Raw genomic sequence first — 19,229 nt, 5'->3', positions numbered from 1 at the left:
GCGGTGGACCCGGGGGCACCCCTCTGCCCCTGGGCAGGGCTGTGGGCGGTTAGGCCGGGCTCCCTGTGACCCCTGACCCGTCCCGGCGCAGGGCGAGCGCTGACGTCGCTAACTCTGGTTCTGTGTTGCCTGCAGGAGGCGGCTAAGGAGGCCCTGGGGAGGATGAGGCTGGTGGAGAGCGAGGTAGGCCTGAGGCCCCGGCGAGTTCCCGCCCTTTCTGCGCCGCGGTAACGAACGAACGCGCGGCCGTAACGAACGCACGGTCTCACCCCACTCTGCCTTTCTGCTCCCTGCAGATGGAGAGCCTGAGGAGGCGACGCACGGTCTGAGCCGGGTGGAGCTGAGGGAGGAGCTGAGGGAGGGGGACTGAGGCACGGGCTGCGTGGTGTTCACCACACACACACTTAGACACACTCACTTATACACACGCACACACACTTAGACATGCACACTTTTACAGACACACACACACACACACACGCAAACTTATACACACACACGCACTTAGACACGCACACTTTTACAGACACACACACGCACTTAGACACGCACACTTATACATACACACACACTTAGACATGCACACTTATTCACACACACACACACACACACACACTTAGACATGCACACTTATACACATACACATGTACTTATACACACACACTCGCATGCACACACACAGACACACTAAAATATATATAGTGTATATACACTTATACACACACACAATCTCACACATGCACACTTATACAAGCACCTATATACACACACACACTCACACCTCACAGTCACAAGCATACACTCCAAAGAAATCAGAAAGACACTACATTCTGAGACCACTGACGCACGTCCCCACAACCTGTTGATATCTGCCGTCACTACTCACTGCCACAGCTGGACCTCTTCAGCTGCCTCCTTTTCATATAGACAAAACAACCTGGGGACTAAAGGGACTAAAAAGCTGTACGTTATACTTTATAGTTTATTAAGGGCTGGTTGCACTGAAAGCTGGAATTGAAATGGTAATCTGATCTTTGCAAACTTACTGTCAAATATTAATGAAGAGAGGGGAAAAAACAAAATATATATATATACACTCCTATTGCACAGCAGCTCATATAGGATCTTAAAATAACAGAGATGTTTTTTTAAAAACTCTGCTGAGAAGTGTAAAAATGCGTCGGGTGTTTTTTTGGCGATATCTGATTCAAGGAGTCGGTCATCAACACCAGAGTCGATAGACAGAGACCATCTGGTCTGGGGTTTGTTGTGTGTTTAATAATAGTGAGCGTCTGAAGCGCTGAAGGTGAAATCTACAGTTAATCAGGTGGATGTGAAAACGATGTCATATATAGCATAATGAGGGATTTGCTCTAATATGAGTGTGGTTATGCAGTGTGTGTGGGAATATTATTTGGGGCGGGGGGGGGGGGGGGGTGGGGGGGTGGGGGGTAGGCCTTATCGACGGCACTCAATGCCCAGGCGAGACTCCTCTACTTCTGGCTTTGTCAGGCAGAGGGATCTGTGGACACCCTTATTCGATTTGTACATGCGTCTCCACAGCGTGCCGAGCTCGTTTTCCTACTTAGCCCCAGTTCCAGGGCACACCTAGCGTCTGCGGGGATCCATTACTCTATTGACCGCTTGGGTTTAGCGGTGGAAACTGATGAGTGTAGATTACAGTCGGGGCAAAATCTCTGCTTTCTCCAGCTCCCAATATGCATTTCTGTTTTTTTGTTTTGTTTCGTTTTAAATCCTCATTTCTGAACTGAATTTAACAGATAAAAGTCCCAAGAAACCGGTCCCGCTGTTTTTCCCGCTCGGCTGGACGGCCGTCTCTGAATGCACTGCTCTTCTCTCTCTCGGGCTTCCACTGTTAGCTCTTCGTAATGACTATGCACAGAGACGCGTGTGACACGCCTGCATTTACAGAAACGGCGCTGGCGGGCGACCCAGGATGCAGGCGTAGGTTCGCTGGAGGGCAGATAGTTTGTGTTGGTGCATGGGTCTGTTAGCAGCCCGCATGACAAAGTGCACTGTCTTCCTGATGTCTTGCTGTTCGCTGTGCTCCCAGCTTAGCGTCCGACGCTCATCTCGTCCTGGATTGCATTTCTGAAGCGTCTGCCGTTAAACATGCATCGATATGTGTCCAGCAAAAAAAAAAGAAGGAAGAAAGACAAAAAAAAAAACACTAAGATCCATTGCTTGAAGATAAAGACTTATGAAGACTTAAATATTTTTATGGGTTTACTGGGTCCTGCAGAACAACTGAGTGAATTCTGGAAAAGCTGTGCTTTAGGACACTAGCATGAAATGTGTCAGGAGAGAATGGAATTGGGGGAGGGTCGTGGACGGGGGGTGGGGTGCTTTTTTTGTGTGTGTTGGGGGGCCTGTGATCCCTATGGCTCTGAGATCAGAGGCTGGTGCTATTCTTATGTGGGTGAATTGTTTTGTTTTTCGATTGGACGCGGCAGGGCCAGAGGGCACCATCTTTAACCCTGCCGTGACAACGGCACTCAATAGAGCGATCATTCTTCCTTTTTCTCCTCTGCACTCTTTGCGTTTTTCTTTTTTTTTTTTTTTTTAAAGGAATGCCAAATTTCCTCCTCCTCCTCATCGGTCTCCATGCAGCACGCATCAGCTCTCCCACCCCAGCAGAACGGAGCTTCCCAGCGCTTTTCCCTGGAAAAAAAAACAAAAACATATTGACACAGTGTAAATACTGCGTTGGTGTGGAGAAATGTGGTGAACGTGTGTTTACTTCTTTTGGGACAAGGAAAGAAAGTGCAATGTGGGTTCTTGGCACTCCTTCGATTTTTAGCACTCCAGACAGTGATGGCAATCAGTGCGCAGTTGTTAATAAATAGGCTACTGCTTTGACTATGGCTTTATTTTTTTAAATGTGTTGCGTCTGGGTGATGGGAGAACTGTATATGACTTAATTCCCTGCAGAATTGTATTTAAAAACTATATTAAAAAAACTAATTAAAATTCCAGAAACTATTGTGTTTTTTTATTATTAGAATGTCTTGAGTCTGTGACTGCGCTCGTCATTTAACCGGCTTCAAGGTGTTTGTAGGGGAAATTGTGCCGTGAATGTTTATATGCTTTGTGGGTTTCTGACGGTGTTTTGAAAAGGCTGGGAGAGAAGACATCTGCCGTTGTCTCCTTACTGGTCCCAGATGAATGAAGTTTTCCTCGCTTTCATTGTTAAACCCTAACATAGACCCTCCTGTTATGCTAATAAAACTAGTCGGGGTGTTAAATTTTCGAACAAAGAGGAGTTGGCTTAGCACTGGAAAAGAGCGCACACAGCGAGAGAAAGTGAGCGCGCGAGGTGGGCGTGGACAAGGAGGCAGCGTTTCCTGCCAGAGAGGACACGTGGTTCCGTGTCTGTGTGTCAATGTGAGGTTCTGGGTTCTGCATTAATTTTTCCAGCCATTTGTTTCTACGCTACGATCCACTTTTAGTCCCGTGAATAAGACCTAATTACGACACGAGGAAGATCGGACGTACCGTGTCTCCCGAGTGACAACAGCGGTGTTTATCTCAGGCGCCATGACGCTGGAAGCGATCCGGTACCGACCCGGGTCCCTGCAAATTCTTAATCAGCTGCTTCTCCCGCATGAGAGTGTATTCGACGAAATCCGCTCGGTCCAGGACGGCTTTGAGGCGATCAAGTCAATGAAGGCAAGACGACACAACCCTCCACTGTGATGTTACCCTGTCTGGCTTTAACTGTGGAACTGTATACATTAATAATGTTTTCAATTGCATCATTGTGAGAGTGCTGTCGCCTTTGTGTCAGAGGGAGTGAGGGGTCGGTCTTTGTGTGAGCGTATGTGCATGTAGTTGCGCCTGTCTGTAGTGCATGTGAATTTGCATACGAATGCGCGGATGCATGTGTAGCAACATGCGAATGGGGTCCCATTCTTGCACGGCACATGTATCTGCCTGTGCATTTGTCCGTCTGCCGTGCCTCTGTGTATTTTTATTTTTATAACGAGGCGTGAGATGGTAGCAGCTAAGTGCACGAAGTGCCCCCTGACCGCCTGTCGCTTGTGTCGTGGACACAGGGAGTCTCGCTGGAGACGTCAGTGAGCTAATATTCTGGCATTACCTGTTTAACGTCAGGCAGCTTGCTTGCTAATCAACAGTAGTCTGACAGTCCCTCGCTACGTCACGCAGAATATAATACAGTCGAAATTATATTGATATGCAGGGCTAGGAATCTGGACGCGAGAATTTGCCGCGCTTAATTGCGTCAGGCAATCATTTAAATCTCTAGTCGTAAATCTTCGCCATGCACGACTATTGAACGTTTTAGAAATGATTTAACTTGTACATGGTTTCGTCTATTGACACATTTGCCTCAGCGGCATAGACTCGCGGTAATTAATAATTAATGGCAATGATCCTGTCAGTGTCCTATTTAATAGAAAATAGAAAATTTTGCTTTCTTCAAAAATATTTTTCCATGCTTGCACGCCAGGAATCAACGACCGCGGTCCATTCACGTTCTCCCCCCGGACCTAATAGCAGCCTGTTACTGTGCCTTTTCACCACCGAAGACATGCTTCCCTTCTCTCCCGCCCCACCTCTCTCTGTATTATAACTTTGTGTCGTGCTTTGATCTTTCACCTTCTGCTTGTCCTTGGGTCAGTGCAACACTGTCTGAATAAGTTATTGAGTGCATCCTCGCTGCAGGCTATGTGGATCGCTCATAATTACGGGACAAGGCATGGCTGTGTGACTGCAAGGGAGGCAGTCCAGCTTCTGTTCTACCAGCCCGTGCGGCATAAGAGGTGTAAGGTGCAGTTTTGCACCTTAGCAGTGGATTCAGGATTAGAGTCATTACTTATACCCCAAATATTTGCGGTGGTTAGAATTGGGAAGGTGGGGTTCAGTCTTTACCAAGCACTATGACTAGTTGAATCAGGTGTGTCACTGCTTGGTTGAAACAAAAGCATTCTGCATTCACACTGACCCTTTCTGGGTAAGACTGAGGACTCCTGAGCTAGTTAGTAGTGCACCTGGCTGGAACAGCTGAAGCCAGTTGTTGTGTAGCCCTGTCTTTGAGGCCTTGACCCCAACATGAATGCACAGTAAATAGCTCCCACCTGGTGTACATACACCAGATTGTTTATGCTCCATGGCCCTAAGTAGTAAAAAGGCTAACTGTATGGTAGACCAGGTTTGTGTGTGTGTGTGTTGGGACAAATAGGCCTACATATTTTTTTGATTTGACTTTGAACTCCACAATTTTAGATTTGTAATCAAACAATTCACATGTGGTTAGAGTGCAGATTCTCAGCACCACAATGTTTGGGACAAATGACTTCACAGCTGTTTCTGATTAGTCAGGTGTGTTCAGTTTCTTCCTTAGAGCAGGCATGAGAGAGGTCAGTATCTAGTATTTTTTTAATATCCTTGGTGTGTGTTATTAGCGTTTGACAACATAAGGACCACAGTTGTGCCAATGAAAGCCAAGGAAGCTGTTATAAGGCTGAGAAATAAGAACAAATCCAGTCAGACACATAGGCCAAAATTTACCGGCTTACCGAAATTAACAGTTTGGAATGTCATTAAGAAGAAAGAGCACTGCTGAGCTCAGTAATTGCAAAGGGCCTGGTAGACCAAGATAGACCATCATCTAGAACATAGATGATGACAGAAGAATTTTCACCATAATGAAGAAAAACCCACTGAAAACCTGTCCAGGAAACACTCTGCGGGAGGCAGGCGTGGATGTGTCAGTGACCAATGTCTGCAGAAGACTTTGCAAACTGAACTACAGAGGCTACACTGCAAGATACAAACCACTATTTACGTGCAAAACAGGATGGCTAAGTTACAGTAGAGTAACAGTCTTCTGAGTTCTGGGAAAAGATCTTGTGAACAGATGAGACCAAGATTAACTTATATCGGAGTGGTGGTAAGAGCAACGTGTGGAGGCAAAAAAGGAACAGCCCAAGATCTTAAGCACTCCCCTCATCTGTGAAATATGGTGGTGGGGGGTGTTATGGTTCTGACATGTATGGTTACCACAGTTACTGGTTCACTTGTCTTCATTGATTATGTAACTGCTGATAGCAGCAGAATTAATTCTGAAGTGTACAGAACTATCTGCTCAAGTTCAGCCAGATACCTCCTAATTCATTGGATGACACTTCATCCTTGAGCAACACAATGATCCCAAGCACACAGCTTGTAGGGGAAGCGAGGATTAAGTAAAATATGTTTAATTTTCTGAACCCAGCAGTTGTAACCGGTAACACCCTCGTTTGACGTCTGACACTCGTTTGAATACTGAAAACAAGTGCATTAACAGAACACCTCACATATCCAACATGTAAAATATATGTATTTGATTTAATTTGGTAATTATTATCAAAGATATCAATTAAATTACCGAATTCGTTGATGGGCAGATCAGACTGTTGGATCAACCTTTATTAAAATGTACAGTTTACAACCAGATAAATTCTGAAATGTATTAACTTACAACAAATACTCACATCTAATCTAAAGACAAGATTCAACTGCCTTAAAACAATTAACAACAGCTACAGACATGGACCATCACACAAGATATGAATGAAAGAAGATACCAAACCGCAGCCTGTTTGTCCCAGCGTAATCCAAGGATGTGCAAAGGCCAAAATTCAAAAACCAGAAGATGGCAGAATATTACAAAAGACCAAAGATGAATTGCTACAACTGTTACAAACTTTTTGCCAAGTCAAAGACTGGAAAAATTCTTGACTGACAAAGTCATTCACCTGATCAGAATCCAACTGAACATGCGTTTCATATGCTGAAGAGGAAACTTAAGGCAACTAGCCCCCGAAACCATCAGGAGCTGAAGATGGCTGCAGTACTGGCCTAGGAGAGCATCACCAGAGAAGATAGTGAGCACAAGGTGATATCTTTGGGTCACAGACTTCAAGCCGTCATCACATGGAAAGGACATGCGACAAAGTGCTAAACATGACTACTTCCATTAACATAACATTAATATGCCTCAAATATTATGATGCCCTGAAATGGGGGGATTTGTATAAAAAAAGCTGAAATTCCTACATGGTGAAACCAAAATGTAAATAAATAAACTTGAGAATCTGCAGTTTAACCACATGTGAATTGTTCGATTACAGATCAAAATTGTGGAGTACAGAGCCAAATCAAGAAAAAAAGTCTTCATCCCAAGCATTATGGAGGGCACATATATATCCAAGTATGAAATATAAATTGCTAAGGAACACAATTAATCTATAAGTATTTGTATTTTAGTTCTTGTGTTTTGGTTTAGTGCTTTAATGATGTTGTGTTTGTATATATACTCACTGGTCTGGAAATGTAGCATACCAGGTCTGGCACTGTGGCTTAGCCTATATGACCCAGAAGAGTGCTGTTCGATTCTTCTGCATTACAAGTGGCTATGTGCAAGAGTGTCAGCTAAAATAATGTAGTGCTCATGTCCTAGTAAGCCTAGACCAAGGAGGATTTGATGCATGTTTTTCAAATGTTATAAAGGGTTTATAAGGGATTACCAGGATATTAGAATCGGGGCTCCAGAGAGTTGATTAACATCAGGTTTGAACCTGGACACCCTCTAAACCATGGGTCGGCAATTCTGTCATGTGTACATGGAGTGTGCGCCCTGGCAGAAAAAGCTAATTAGCTGTACATGCCAATGCCAGGTTCACTTTTAGCTTAAATCTCTGATCACGTAAAATGATTTGGCTTATTAACAATTTAGAGCTGTAGCTGGCATGCAGTCCAGAGGCTGGCGCCGGTCTCTTTGCCCACCTCTGCCCTAGACAGCAGGAGTGGCCTATTACTGGCATAACGCATTATTAAGTCCTTGTGTGTGTTATGTACTGACCTTCAGCATCAATGGGAAGTTATCACTGGGGTATATTAATAACCAAAAAAACCCCAGAAATAAACAGTCCCATTCCATTTTGATGTTTTTTGCTGCCGCTGTTATTTTTGACTATCCCAGTTTGGTGCGCTGCCCCCTTTTGCTCTTGGCTGTTCCCTATCGCTCCTTTCTGAAATGGCCAGCAGTAATGGCTTGTCCCGTCGCCACGATGCCCTCGGTCAATTTGGGAGGGCACGCAGACGGACGCGGGCGTCTTCCAAAACATGCGCCGCCGGCTTCCGTTTCCTCTTCCCCTGCAATCCTCCGGTTCCGCAGCTTCGCTGTGACTGCATCGGTTGTCCTGGGAAACGATCCCATGGATTTTCCCTCCAAAACCTGTGAGCCTCGCACGGTTTCTGTGGCGGAAGCGCTGGGTGGCGGTTGTGGCTGCCGTAGTGCGCTGCCGCGAGCGAACTCCGGCTTTGGGGATGTGACATGCGTGACGGGGTTTTGCGTGTGCGTAACACTCGCACACACGTATGACGCACACACATCCTTCACGTGTGCACGGGTCGCTGTGGTTGGAGAAGGCTGAGAAGACTGAATGTAATGTAAAGTGTGTCATGTGGCCTCCATGTTTCCATAGCGCCTGTAGAACAGCTGGGTGTGGCTGCGCGTATGAACCCCCCGAATCGCGGGGATTGGGGGCGACTCCAGCGTCTGACACGCTGTGCGCTTCTCCGCAGGTGCGAGGCGCCCCCGCCATCGCCATCGTGGGGTGCCTGAGCCTGGCCGTGGAGCTCCAGGCCGGGGGCGGGGGGGACGACCTGGTCTCCTTCATCCAGGACTCCCTCAGTCACCTGACCTCCGCCCGGCCCACCGCCGTCAACATGGGCCGAGCCGCCAGGGAGCTGATGGAGTTCACGGAAAACGAGAGCATGGACAAGGGTCCTGAGCAACTGAGAGAGAGGTACGGAGGGAGGGAGAGACTGGGTCCTAAGCAGCTGGGAGAGAGCTACGGAGGGAGGGAGGTAAGGAGGGAGAGACAGGGTCCCAAGCAGCAGGGAGAGAGGTATGTAGGGAGGGAGCAAGGGAGGGCGAGACCAAAAGAGAAGTCAGCTCAACAGCTGAGAAAGCGGGAGGGAGGGAGAGACCAAAATAGAAGTCAACTCAACAGCTGAGATAGAGGTACACAGAGTAGAGAGAGAGATTGGAAAGCTGTGAACCAAGTGAAACAAGCAGATGTGGGTGAAAGAGGGAGGAGATACACAGAGATGGGGAGAGGGGTAGCCGAGAAGTTGTCAGAAAGAGCACATGAGAGAGTGAGAAAAAGAGAGCGAGCAGGAGAGGAAGCGAGCGAGAGAGCGTCAGAGAGAGAGACTACAGAGTGTTAGGGCCCTTGCGTGTGTGAGCACTCTGACTGATAGGGGCTCCGTTAGCTCTCAGAATGTGAGCGCCGGGGCTGGTGTGAAACGTGAGCGAATCGCAGGCATCCGATCGCCCGTCCTCACCCGAGGAGCTGGGTCTGGAGATGAGGTCTTCAGCAAGCAAGGCCTTGGCAGGAAGTGGCCTGCTCTCATTTCCAGGAATAGACCTGAATGGTGCCTATGCAGAAAAAAAATCAATGAACAATTAAGGAAAAAAAAAAACTGAGTCCAATTACATGAAGCTGCTGTTTGTATGAAAATACATACGCCTGGTTGACTTTTCTCTGCTGTCGGTATGACAGCCTGCCACAGTGTATTGTTACTTTTAACAGACGCGGGTCAGCCGTCAGTCCAGGTTGCAGTGTCACAGAAAGCTTTTCAAAAACACACCGCCACATTTACATTGCATTTATTTGGCAGACGCTTTTATCCAAAGCGAGTCCATTTCATGGTCATGGACAACTACAAAACACAGGTTCAGTAAGATGCAATACTTATTTTGTACAGCTATTTCTAGCCAAGAACACAGTTTAGTTCACACAGTGAACACTATTCTGACCTAACCTCTGCAAAGCCAACTAGGCAGAAGAACAAGCTACAGTATTAGGACAAATACAAATTACAAAAAGGGCTGGGATGGAGGAACATGTAACGAGTGTCATGAAGGGGGGGGGGGGGGGTGGATTTAGAATGAAATATACAGAGTGGTGGTAGTTAGTCCAGGTATAGTCTGAAGAGATGAGTCTTCAGACCACGGCGGAAGATGGGTAGTGAGGGAGAGGTTCGAAGAGGACACATAATGTTCTTAGTCGTCGGCGACCTTTTCTGCATTAGAGCAGGGTTACCATGGAGATTCTGAAACTTTCACTCGTGGTTTTCCGTCAAGTGGAAGTGCCAACGACAGGACGCAACACTTTTTCTAGGTCGTCTAACAGGCTATCTATGACCTTCCGGCTGATTTTGTACGGTGAGCTTGCGACAGGTTTTTAATTGCCAACGTGAGATTTTTTTCTACAGCTTAGCCGGTTTTTCCTTGTGGTAAGGGTGTGTAGCTTTGCCAAAATATTTTCTGTTACTCGTGGTTGCTAAACCTGTCTTTCTAGCTTCAAGGAAAGAGTGGGACAGGTGCAGAATGCGGAAGCCTCACGTACAGGAAGCTCATTACAGCTTTCAGCACGCGCCCTCGCACCTTCTTTCACACCTGTGTGACACTTCAGGGAGAAGGGAAAGGGGAGTGGAGTTCTGGTGTCACACACAGCATTAAAATACACTTAGAGAGAGAGAGAGGGGGAAGTGAACAGAGGAACATTAAACCCACAGAACAAGAGAGTGAGAGTGAAAGAATGTGATGGAAACTGCAACTGAGAGAAGTGTAATGAGGGAAAGAGGAAAAGGGTTCTGGAACAGTTTTAGGTTGACTGAATCACCCATACTATATACAGCACACTTCCACGAGACACCGTGATTATACAGGTACCTGTTTCACCATGACTATCTGAGACATACAGACTCACACAGTGAAGGGTGATGCAGACATGACTCACCCACAATGCTGGTGTCCTAACATGCCCCCCCCCCCCTCCACCCGGTGTCCCGCAGCGTGATTGGCTGGATCGAGGAGATGCTGGAGAGGGACGTCAACGACAACAGGAAGATCGGCAACTACGGGGCGCAGCACATCCTGTCCGGGGTCCCGCGGGACTCGGTGACCATCCTGACGCACTGCAACACGGGGTCCCTGGCCACGGCGGGATACGGCACGGCCCTGGGTGAGCGTCGGCGCACGGGCGACGGGTACCGCCACGTGGTTTCAGCGCAGGGCGTGTGGTTTCAGAGCAGGGCGTGTTGTGTCAGAGCAGGGCGTGAGGTTTCAGAGCAGGGCGTGTGGTTTCAGAGCAGGGCGTGTGGTTTCAGAGCAGGGCATGTTGTGTCAGAGCAGGGCGTGTGGTGTCAGAGCAGGGCGTGTTGTGTCAGAGCAGGGCGTGTTGTGTCAGAGCAGGGCGTGAGGTTTCAGAGCAGGGAGTGTTGTGTCAGAGCAGGACGTGAGGTTTCAGAGCAGGGCGTGTTGTGTCAGAGCAGGGCGTGTGGTTTCAGAGCAGGGCGTGTTGTGTCAGAGCAGGGCGTGTTGTGTCAGAGCAGGGCGTGTGGTTTCAGAGCAGGGCGTGTGGTTTCAGAGCAGGGAGTGTTGTGTCAGAGCAGGGCATGAGGTTTCAGAACAGGGCGTGTGGTTTCAGAGCAGGGCGTGTTGTGTCAGAGCAGGGCGTGAGGTTTCAGAGCAGGGCGTGTGGTTTCAGAGCAGGGCGTGTTGTGTCAGAGCAGGGCGTGAGGTTTCAGAGCAGGGCGTGTTGTGTCAGAGCAGGGCGTGTGGTGTCAGAGCAGGGCGTGAGGTTTCAGAGCTGGGCGTGTGGTTTCAGAGCAGGGCGTGTTGTGTCAGAGCAGGGCGTGTGGTTTCAGAGCAGGGCGTGTTGTGTCAGAGCAGGGCATGTTGTGTCAGAGCAGGGCGTGTGGTTTCAGAGCAGGGTGTGTGGTTTCAGAGCAGGGCATGTTGTGTCAGAGCAGGGCGTGTGGTGTCAGAGCAGGGCGTGTTGTGTCAGAGCAGGGCGTGTGGTTTCAGAGCAGGGCGTGAGGTTTCAGAGCAGGGCGTGTGGTTTCAGAGCAGGGCGTGTTGTGTCAGAGCAGGGCGTGTGGTCGTAGAGCAGGGCGTGTGGTGTCAGAGTAGGGCGTGTGGTGTCAGAGCAGGGCGTGGTTTCAGAGCACAGCGTGAGGTTTCAAAGCAGAGCGTGTGGTTGTAGAGCAGAGCGTGTGGTTGTAGAGCAGGGCGTGTGGTGTGTTCAGAGCAGGGCGTGTTTTGTCAGAGCAGGGCGTGTTGTGTCTGAGCAGGGCATGTGGTTTTAGGGCAGGGCGTGTTGTGTCAGAGCAGGGCGTGTGGTGTCAGGGCAGGGCGTGAGGTTTCAGAGCAGGGCGTGTGGTTTTAGAGCAGGGGGCACGCAGCCCTGTTCCCGGGGGGGGAGGGGAGCGGGGGTGGGGGGGGTTGGGTTGGCATGTACGCTGCCCTTTGTTCTAGCTCATTATTTAGGCTTAATTCTCAGGAGCGCTGCCTCGCTCTCGTATCGGTCCGCGGTAATACCTTTTTCGCCGGCGGTAGGTGTGCCGTCTGCAGCTCATGAATTTATCAGAAATGTCAGGTCTAATAAACGATTGGGCTAATGAAATATTTAAGAGCGGGAGCTGGCACGATACCCTGAAACAGGCTGTGCACCTCCGCCGTGGAGCTGCTTTTGGGTCTCCAGCAGGTGCGCCGCGTTTCCCTTCAGACGGGGACCGCCGCGGAGGCTCCCAGGGCCCTGCAGAAGGTTTAATTTAAGTTCCGCAAACGCGGTCTTGGCCACCGGGGCGCCTGACGAGCGCCTGAATCACAGTTGTGAATCACAGCTGAGTTATTTACTCCGGGCCCCGCTTGCTTTCTGAAGGCTCTTCATCTTCGAGATGAAATCGCTCTCCGGCGCTCGCTGTCTGCGTTCTGCGGTCCCCTCTCAGCGCTAGCGTACAGTAGCAACCTCTCCTGCATTCCGCTCTGTGCGGGGGTCGCCAGGCGCCACAGTTCCGATGGCAGTGCAGAGAGTGCTTCCGAGAGCTGGGCTTTCTCATTAATGAATGGGGCGGCGGTGCTTTTGTACGGTTGGCAGTGCCCTTTTTTTTTTTTTAATCTGATGTTGACGTAACATTTTAAAGTATGTGAATGGACTGCATGAGGAAGGGTTGCACTGCGAGTAAAACTCGCATTCGTAACTGGTGGAATCTGTGCATGAAGTTATGCTGCTGCTGTGACTCCTTTGTGTGTGTGTGTGTATGTGCATACGGGTGTGTGGCTACGTGTGTGCGTACATATGGGTATGTCTATGTGTGTGTGTGTGTGTGTGTGTTGCGTATAGTTGTGTATATGTGTGTGGGTGTGTATAGTTGTGTATGTGGGTGTGTGTTGTGGATAGTTGTGTATGTGGGTGTGTGTGTTGTGTATAGTTGTGTATGTGGGTGTGTGTTGTGTATAGTTGTGTATGCGGGTGTGTGTTGTCTGTTGTTGCGTATGTGGGTGTGTGTGTGTGTTATGTATTGTGTATGTGGGTGTGTGTGTTGTGTATAGTTGTGTATGTGGGTGTATGTTGTGTATAGATGTGTATGCGGGTGTGTGTTGTGTATAGTTGTGTATGTGGGTATGTGTTGTGTATTGTTGTGTGTGTGGGTGTGTGTGTTGTGTATAGTTGTGTGTGCAGGTGTGTGTTGTGTATAGTTGTGTATGTGAGTGTGTTGTTGTGTATAGTTGTGTATAGTTAACTCCATGCTGTTCCTGCAGGCGTGGTGCGTTCCCTGCATGCACTGGGTCGACTGAAGCGGGTTTACTGCACCGAGACCCGGCCCTACAACCAGGGCGCCCGGCTGACGGCCTACGAGGCGGTGGCAGAGGGCTTCCCTGCCACCCTGATCACCGACAGCATGGCAGCCCTCGCCATGCGGGAGCGGGGCATCACAGGTCAGCCATGCCAAGGGCTGTTTGCTCTGTGTATTAGCGTTAGCATTGTTTGCATTAGCGTCTGTTACTGTGCAGCTCGTGGTCTGGGTGTGTCAGTCTGTGTGTGTGCTTGCGTGTGTGTGTGTGGGTGCGTGTGTGTGTGTGTGGGTGTGTGTGTGTGTGTGCGTGTGTGTGTGTGTGTATTTGTCCCCCCCCGTTTCTCTTCATGGTTTTTTCCGACTTTGGTCCTAATTTACTGAGACCTTTAGCATGTGCAAAGACTTTTAGCGCACGGTCTCCTGACATGCCTGAACTGTCTGAATCTGTGTATTATCGTAGCGGTCGTGGTCGGTGCAGACAGGGTCGTTGCCAACGGAGACACTGCCAACAAAGTGGGCACCTACCAGCTGGCCATTGCCGCAAAGCACCATGGGATACCCTTCTACGTGGCGGCCCCCAGCACATCCTGCGACCTGAGCCTGGAAAGCGGGAGGGATATCGTGATTGAGGAGCGCCCCCCGGAGGAGCTGACCAGCATCAGCGGCGTTCCCATCGCCGCCCCAGGTACAGAGGGGGGGGAGACGAGGGTTTGAGAGGGGGGGTTCTTCATGGAGGGGGACGGAGCTAAGGCAGCAGGTTGAATTGGACGTGGGTGGATTTGGAGGAGGGTGAAGAGAGAGGGATGAGGGCAGAGGAGATGCCTTCACTGGCGCATTTAGATGGCGGCTCCCTGCCGGATCTTTGATTGATCAGGGTAATTGAAAGCTGCTGTGTCTCTCTTTAATTAATCCTTTAACAAGGCTCATATACCTGCACCCAGCGTTGAGTGAATTGCAGCAAATTAATTAAAAGGCCTCAATTAACAGCTTCGTTGATCCTGGGAATCCAGAGCTAATTTTAAATAGACAGGCTTCCCCTGGGAGGGCCGGGGTGGGGAACTGGTGGAACTGTGGGTAAAAATGGGGAGGGAACGGCAAGAATACACATGCAGAAATGACCTCCTGCATGTTTTTAGAGCTTCATTAAACTGTGACTAATGCCTTTAGTGTAAATCGCATAACCCCTGTCTCACGTCCTCATCTCTCCCTCTTTCTTCGTCTCACTCTCTCTCTCTCTCTCTTCATCTGTCCCTCTCTCTCCCTCTCTCTCTCTCTCTCTGTCTCTTCCTTTCCCTCTCTCTCTCTCTCATTCTCTCTGTCCCTCTCCATATCTCCCTCTCTTCTTCGCTCTATCTCTCTCTCTCTCTCTCTCTCTCTCTCTCTCTGTTTCTCTCATTATTTCTCTCTGTCTCTCTCTCTCTCCCTCTTCCTGTCTGTAGGCATCGATGTGTGGAACCCAGCGTTTGATGTCACTCCCCACCAGCTCATCACAGGGGGGATCATCACCGAGCTGGGCGTCTTCCTGCCGTCTGAGCTGCAGGCCGCGCTGACGGGGCGCCTCACTGCACTTTAGAGACCCCTGGTGGCAGCCATGTGCAACTGTACGCCAATCCTTCACTCACACTTCTTGCTGCATTCACTTGCGCAGTGGAACCCATGCGTGCACACGCACACACACACACACACACACACACACACGTGTTACCACTGAATACACACAGCCAGATGGGCACCATAGTCCTCACACACATACATGCGCGCGCACACACATCGTATCCTTCCCTCCTTCTTTCACTCCTCTCTGTCTCCTCTCTCTCGTCTGTCTTCTCCTTTCTCTCCCTTGTCAGACCGCTTGAATCCCTGTCTTTGTGCAGATTGCTTCCCTCACTCTTTCCCTCCAGCTTCATTCTACTGTTTCTCTCTCCCCGGCTTAAGAGATAATAAACCACAGTCAGCTCCAACCCCAGTGGAAGAACCATACATAGCAGTCATACTGACCTAACAGAGGAAATGCACAAGTGTTCGTAATGTCAAGTGAAGATAAATTTGTACAAGGTGTACAAGTGCGCCGGACTAGATGGTAGCTTGCAGAAAGGGACAATTTGCCGCTGAGTCCTGCTGCAAGATTCCTGGTAAATGAACAGGGTATCTTTGAGTGACGTTTGACGTTTTGTCAGCACAGCTCAAGGCAGATTTTAGGGCAGAATTTGGAGTTGTGCCTTCCCAGTGAACATTTTTGTGGCGAGAAGTGGGTGAAATGGCATCTAGACGTTCAGGTGAAAAAGCTGGCTAGCGGAAAAGCGGAGGTTTTCTAGCCGACTGGGACGTAGCCAGGCTACATCCCTGTAAAGCCTGAGCTATATCGAGGTTACTCCAGTCTGTTTATGTCAAAACGTCTCTCCACCTAGATTTCCACTCCTCCAGATGTCTGGTTTCTGCCTTTTTGCTCACTGGGTTGAGTTGAAGTTTGTCTCCTAAAAGTAAAAGTGAACTAGACCGTTTTCGACCTTGGCTGTGTTAACTCTGCCACCACGACAGGCCAACAACTGCTCTGTTTATGGAGGATGCACTCCTAGTCCGTCAGCAGAACCTGTTCCTTCCTCTGAACAGGATGTCGATGATACATGTATTTCCTTTGTTAGTCAGTACATTTTGTGATGAAAAATCAGTAACCATATTGAGACATCTTACAGGTTTATGTAAATTGTATTAAAAACATATTCAAACATAAATATTAGATTTATAGATGTGGGAATGTCTTATATCAAAAACCAAGAGACGTGTGTGAAATATTTAATATTCATGAGCTGGTTTGTCATTACTCATGGTAGTTCTTCCATGAGGGTAAATGATTTTTCTTCATTTAGTATAAAGTATGCCAGACGTGCTGCAGTACGGTTTCAGCCCATATGTAAATATATAATGTTCAATTCTAGTGTAAAGAATGTGCAATAGTCTACAAGCTAACAATAATGCCAAACAAAATACTAATCAATATAGTGAAATGAGTTATAGAAATAATTATGAAATTGTACCAAACCAAAATGTTACATTAACATTTGCTTTTACTTTTTGCCTATTTAGAAACTTTTATAGAAATGTTTTTTAATGAAAAGGTAGAATTTTTTTTTTTAAACGAAGCCCTAAAACTAGTCAACAGTACCGAATTCTGAGGCAGGCGAGAGCTTTAAAAAACAAAAAAAACAAAACAAACAGGATTTAAAAGCAGCTCTGACTGAGAACTTGCCCAGTCCCAGGCCAGGTGTAATCGAGGAGGCTGAGCGTTTCAGAGATGTAGTCTTTCCTGCACGGCGCCACACTTCCTCTGCACGCGGTAAGAAGACCCACGCACTGTACTGAATGTCATGGGCTCTGCCCACGGCCAGCGCTACTCACTGCCTTACACTATCGCTATGGGAACACAGAGAGACAGTGACATCACTGCCTTACGTCAGCGCTACGCAAACACTGAGACAGTGACATCACTGCCTTACACCATCGCTACACGAACACAGAGAGGACAGAGAGACAGTGACATCACTGCCTTACGCCACTGCTACTAAACACAGGAGAGGACAGACAGAGAGACAGTGACATCACTGCCTTACACCGCCACCACTACGCAAACACAGAGAGGAGAGGACAGACAGAGAGACAGTGGCAGATCACAAACAGGCAGATGAGCTAAACGCGAAATGGAGGCGGACACCCAGGCCGACTGAAGGACCCACAAACATACCTGCGCACACACACACACACCCTCGCTCATACACGTGCACTCACTTATACACTTATAAGGGGGGGTCACAGGCAATCAGGTGGACTGAGGACAGACAGACGGACACGGACTGGCTGGTACACAGGTGTGCTCGCTCGCTGCATTTACTAGAACCAGTGCCAGGTAACAAAATATCAGTAGAGAGGGCAGGTTGAGTTTCAGCTGCAGAGTTGACCGATTAGTACGCTTCCCTCTGCTAACTGCCCCCCCCCCCAGCCCCCCATGCCCCCCCAGTGCCGGAGCAGTCACAGGGAATCCCAATGGCAGAAAGCCAGCCTGCCACTGCTCACACACAACTCCCAGCTCATTTTTCACAGTCCTTTGTGATCAGGGTGGCCCACCTCACATTTTGTTGTTCCGCGTTCCAGAATCATTCAGTGTCCTGGAACCGCTCGACATTCCGGAACCGTTCTAGAAGCAAGCGATCATCACAAAAAAAAAAAAAAAAAAGTTGTGTGTCAGATCACACGGAGGGAGGGTTCTAATCAACACTATCAACGAACACCATGTCTTCGTTTTTCTTTGAGAAACAATAAAAAGGGACAGTATCATTTGAGAATAATGTAGCAACTTTGTCACCGTCTGTGTAAAATAGTTTGTTTCATTTATGGTACAAGAAATGGTTTGTTTATTATCATGATGACTATTCTTTGGCTGTGATTATATTTCTGTGATTCTTGGTGATGAGCTGTTGTTGAATATCATGACTGAGAGGCCTCTGTCACAATACTGAGCAGTTAAATTTAGACTTTAAGAGGAGCCAATGTGGTGGGCTTACCTTAAAATTTTCCTGTCGCACTTTCCGTTTTGGCTACCTAGGTCTGTCATAACGATGGCTGATTTTTCAGTGTGATGAAAGTCTCATTCCATTATAGTCGATAGGACTTGCGCCCTGCTTATTTGAGCACCGACTTTGACTTGACTTCTGTCACATTGCTTGGTAGGTTGGCTTCATGAGGGTGAAAGTCCATTTGAACTCATGGGAGATCTCTTATTGTACATCGCTTTGGATCTCCCAAATAAATGTAATGTAACCAGTATACCTGCCCCAGAATTGCTTGCGTTACTATGCTCATATAGGGTATCAGATTTGGATTTTGGTGCCTCCCTTATTCCCCTAATGCCTCTGCCTGTTCCCAGGAGCCAGTCTCCAGGTGTTACGTTATGTGTTCCTTCTCTTTTTATCCCCCCTAATTTCCATACGTTGTTGAGAAACTTGCCAATCACAGAAGGCAAAGCCCTTGCTGGTTGCCATTTTGGCTCTGTGGGTTGTACAGTGTACGAGAGTCCAAGTGCTGGGTTACACTCCTGATTCCCCTTAAACCAGTGGGTGATGTGGCTGTCTTGTGAGAAAGGCCTCTCTGTGTAGTTATTAACCACAACAGGGTTCAGTTTTGTATTCTGTGGAAATGGTTAAAACTGGATGTTTTTTTAAAATATATCAATATATGCTGTATTTCTGCATACATAAAGAAAGAAATGCCTTTCACGTCAAGTCAAATAAAGAACTGGGAACAGAATGCCCTTGTGCTGATGTCAACTGTGTTGTGTTATTTATTTATTTATTTATTTATTTATTTATTTATTTATTTATTTATTTATTTATTTATTTATTTTCAGGACATGCCAAGTTCAACGCCAACTTTAGGGGCATGCTTGAATACACCTGCTTTAATCAAGACTTTGAAGAGTGTACCTAAAGCAGGTAGAAATACATACAAATAGAATTTTTATAGAAACCTCCTTGATCATTCTCTGAACCAAGGAATTT

At 48.0% G+C, this 19,229-nt stretch overlaps 2 protein-coding genes across 4 annotated transcripts in view; both read left to right on the top strand.

Moving 5' to 3' along the window:
• The window catches only part of cc2d1a (coiled-coil and C2 domain containing 1A), a 24,349-nt gene extending 23,265 nt beyond the window's left edge, over positions 1 to 1,084 (top strand). The window contains exons 28-30 of one of the 3 annotated variants that reach the window (XR_004764017.1): positions 136 to 183; positions 297 to 422; positions 593 to 1,084. Coding sequence is in view for 1 of the 3 variants with exons in the window: in XM_035405145.1 (XP_035261036.1) it covers positions 136 to 183; positions 297 to 329 (81 nt within the window). In the remaining 2 variants the exon portion in view is untranslated. The other 2 variants (XR_004764016.1, XM_035405145.1) reach the window with 2 other exon arrangements.
• A 2,251-nt stretch (positions 1,085 to 3,335) lies between these two features.
• mri1 (methylthioribose-1-phosphate isomerase 1) lies at positions 3,336 to 18,995 on the top strand. The gene is made up of 6 exons (XM_035406390.1): positions 3,336 to 3,690; positions 8,614 to 8,837; positions 10,894 to 11,063; positions 13,646 to 13,822; positions 14,141 to 14,365; positions 15,120 to 18,995. Exons 1-6 carry the CDS (start codon positions 3,559 to 3,561, stop codon positions 15,251 to 15,253), a joined length of 1,062 nt encoding a protein of 353 aa, XP_035262281.1. The 5' UTR covers positions 3,336 to 3,558; the 3' UTR covers positions 15,254 to 18,995.
• Positions 18,996 to 19,229: the final 234 nt, after the last annotated feature.

Source organism: Anguilla anguilla, chromosome 2, assembly GCF_013347855.1.
Source record: "Anguilla anguilla isolate fAngAng1 chromosome 2, fAngAng1.pri, whole genome shotgun sequence".
NCBI lineage: Eukaryota > Metazoa > Chordata > Actinopteri > Anguilliformes > Anguillidae > Anguilla > Anguilla anguilla.
The sequence above is the reverse complement of the archived record's forward strand: the minus strand, read 5'-3'. Positions and strand labels throughout refer to the sequence as shown.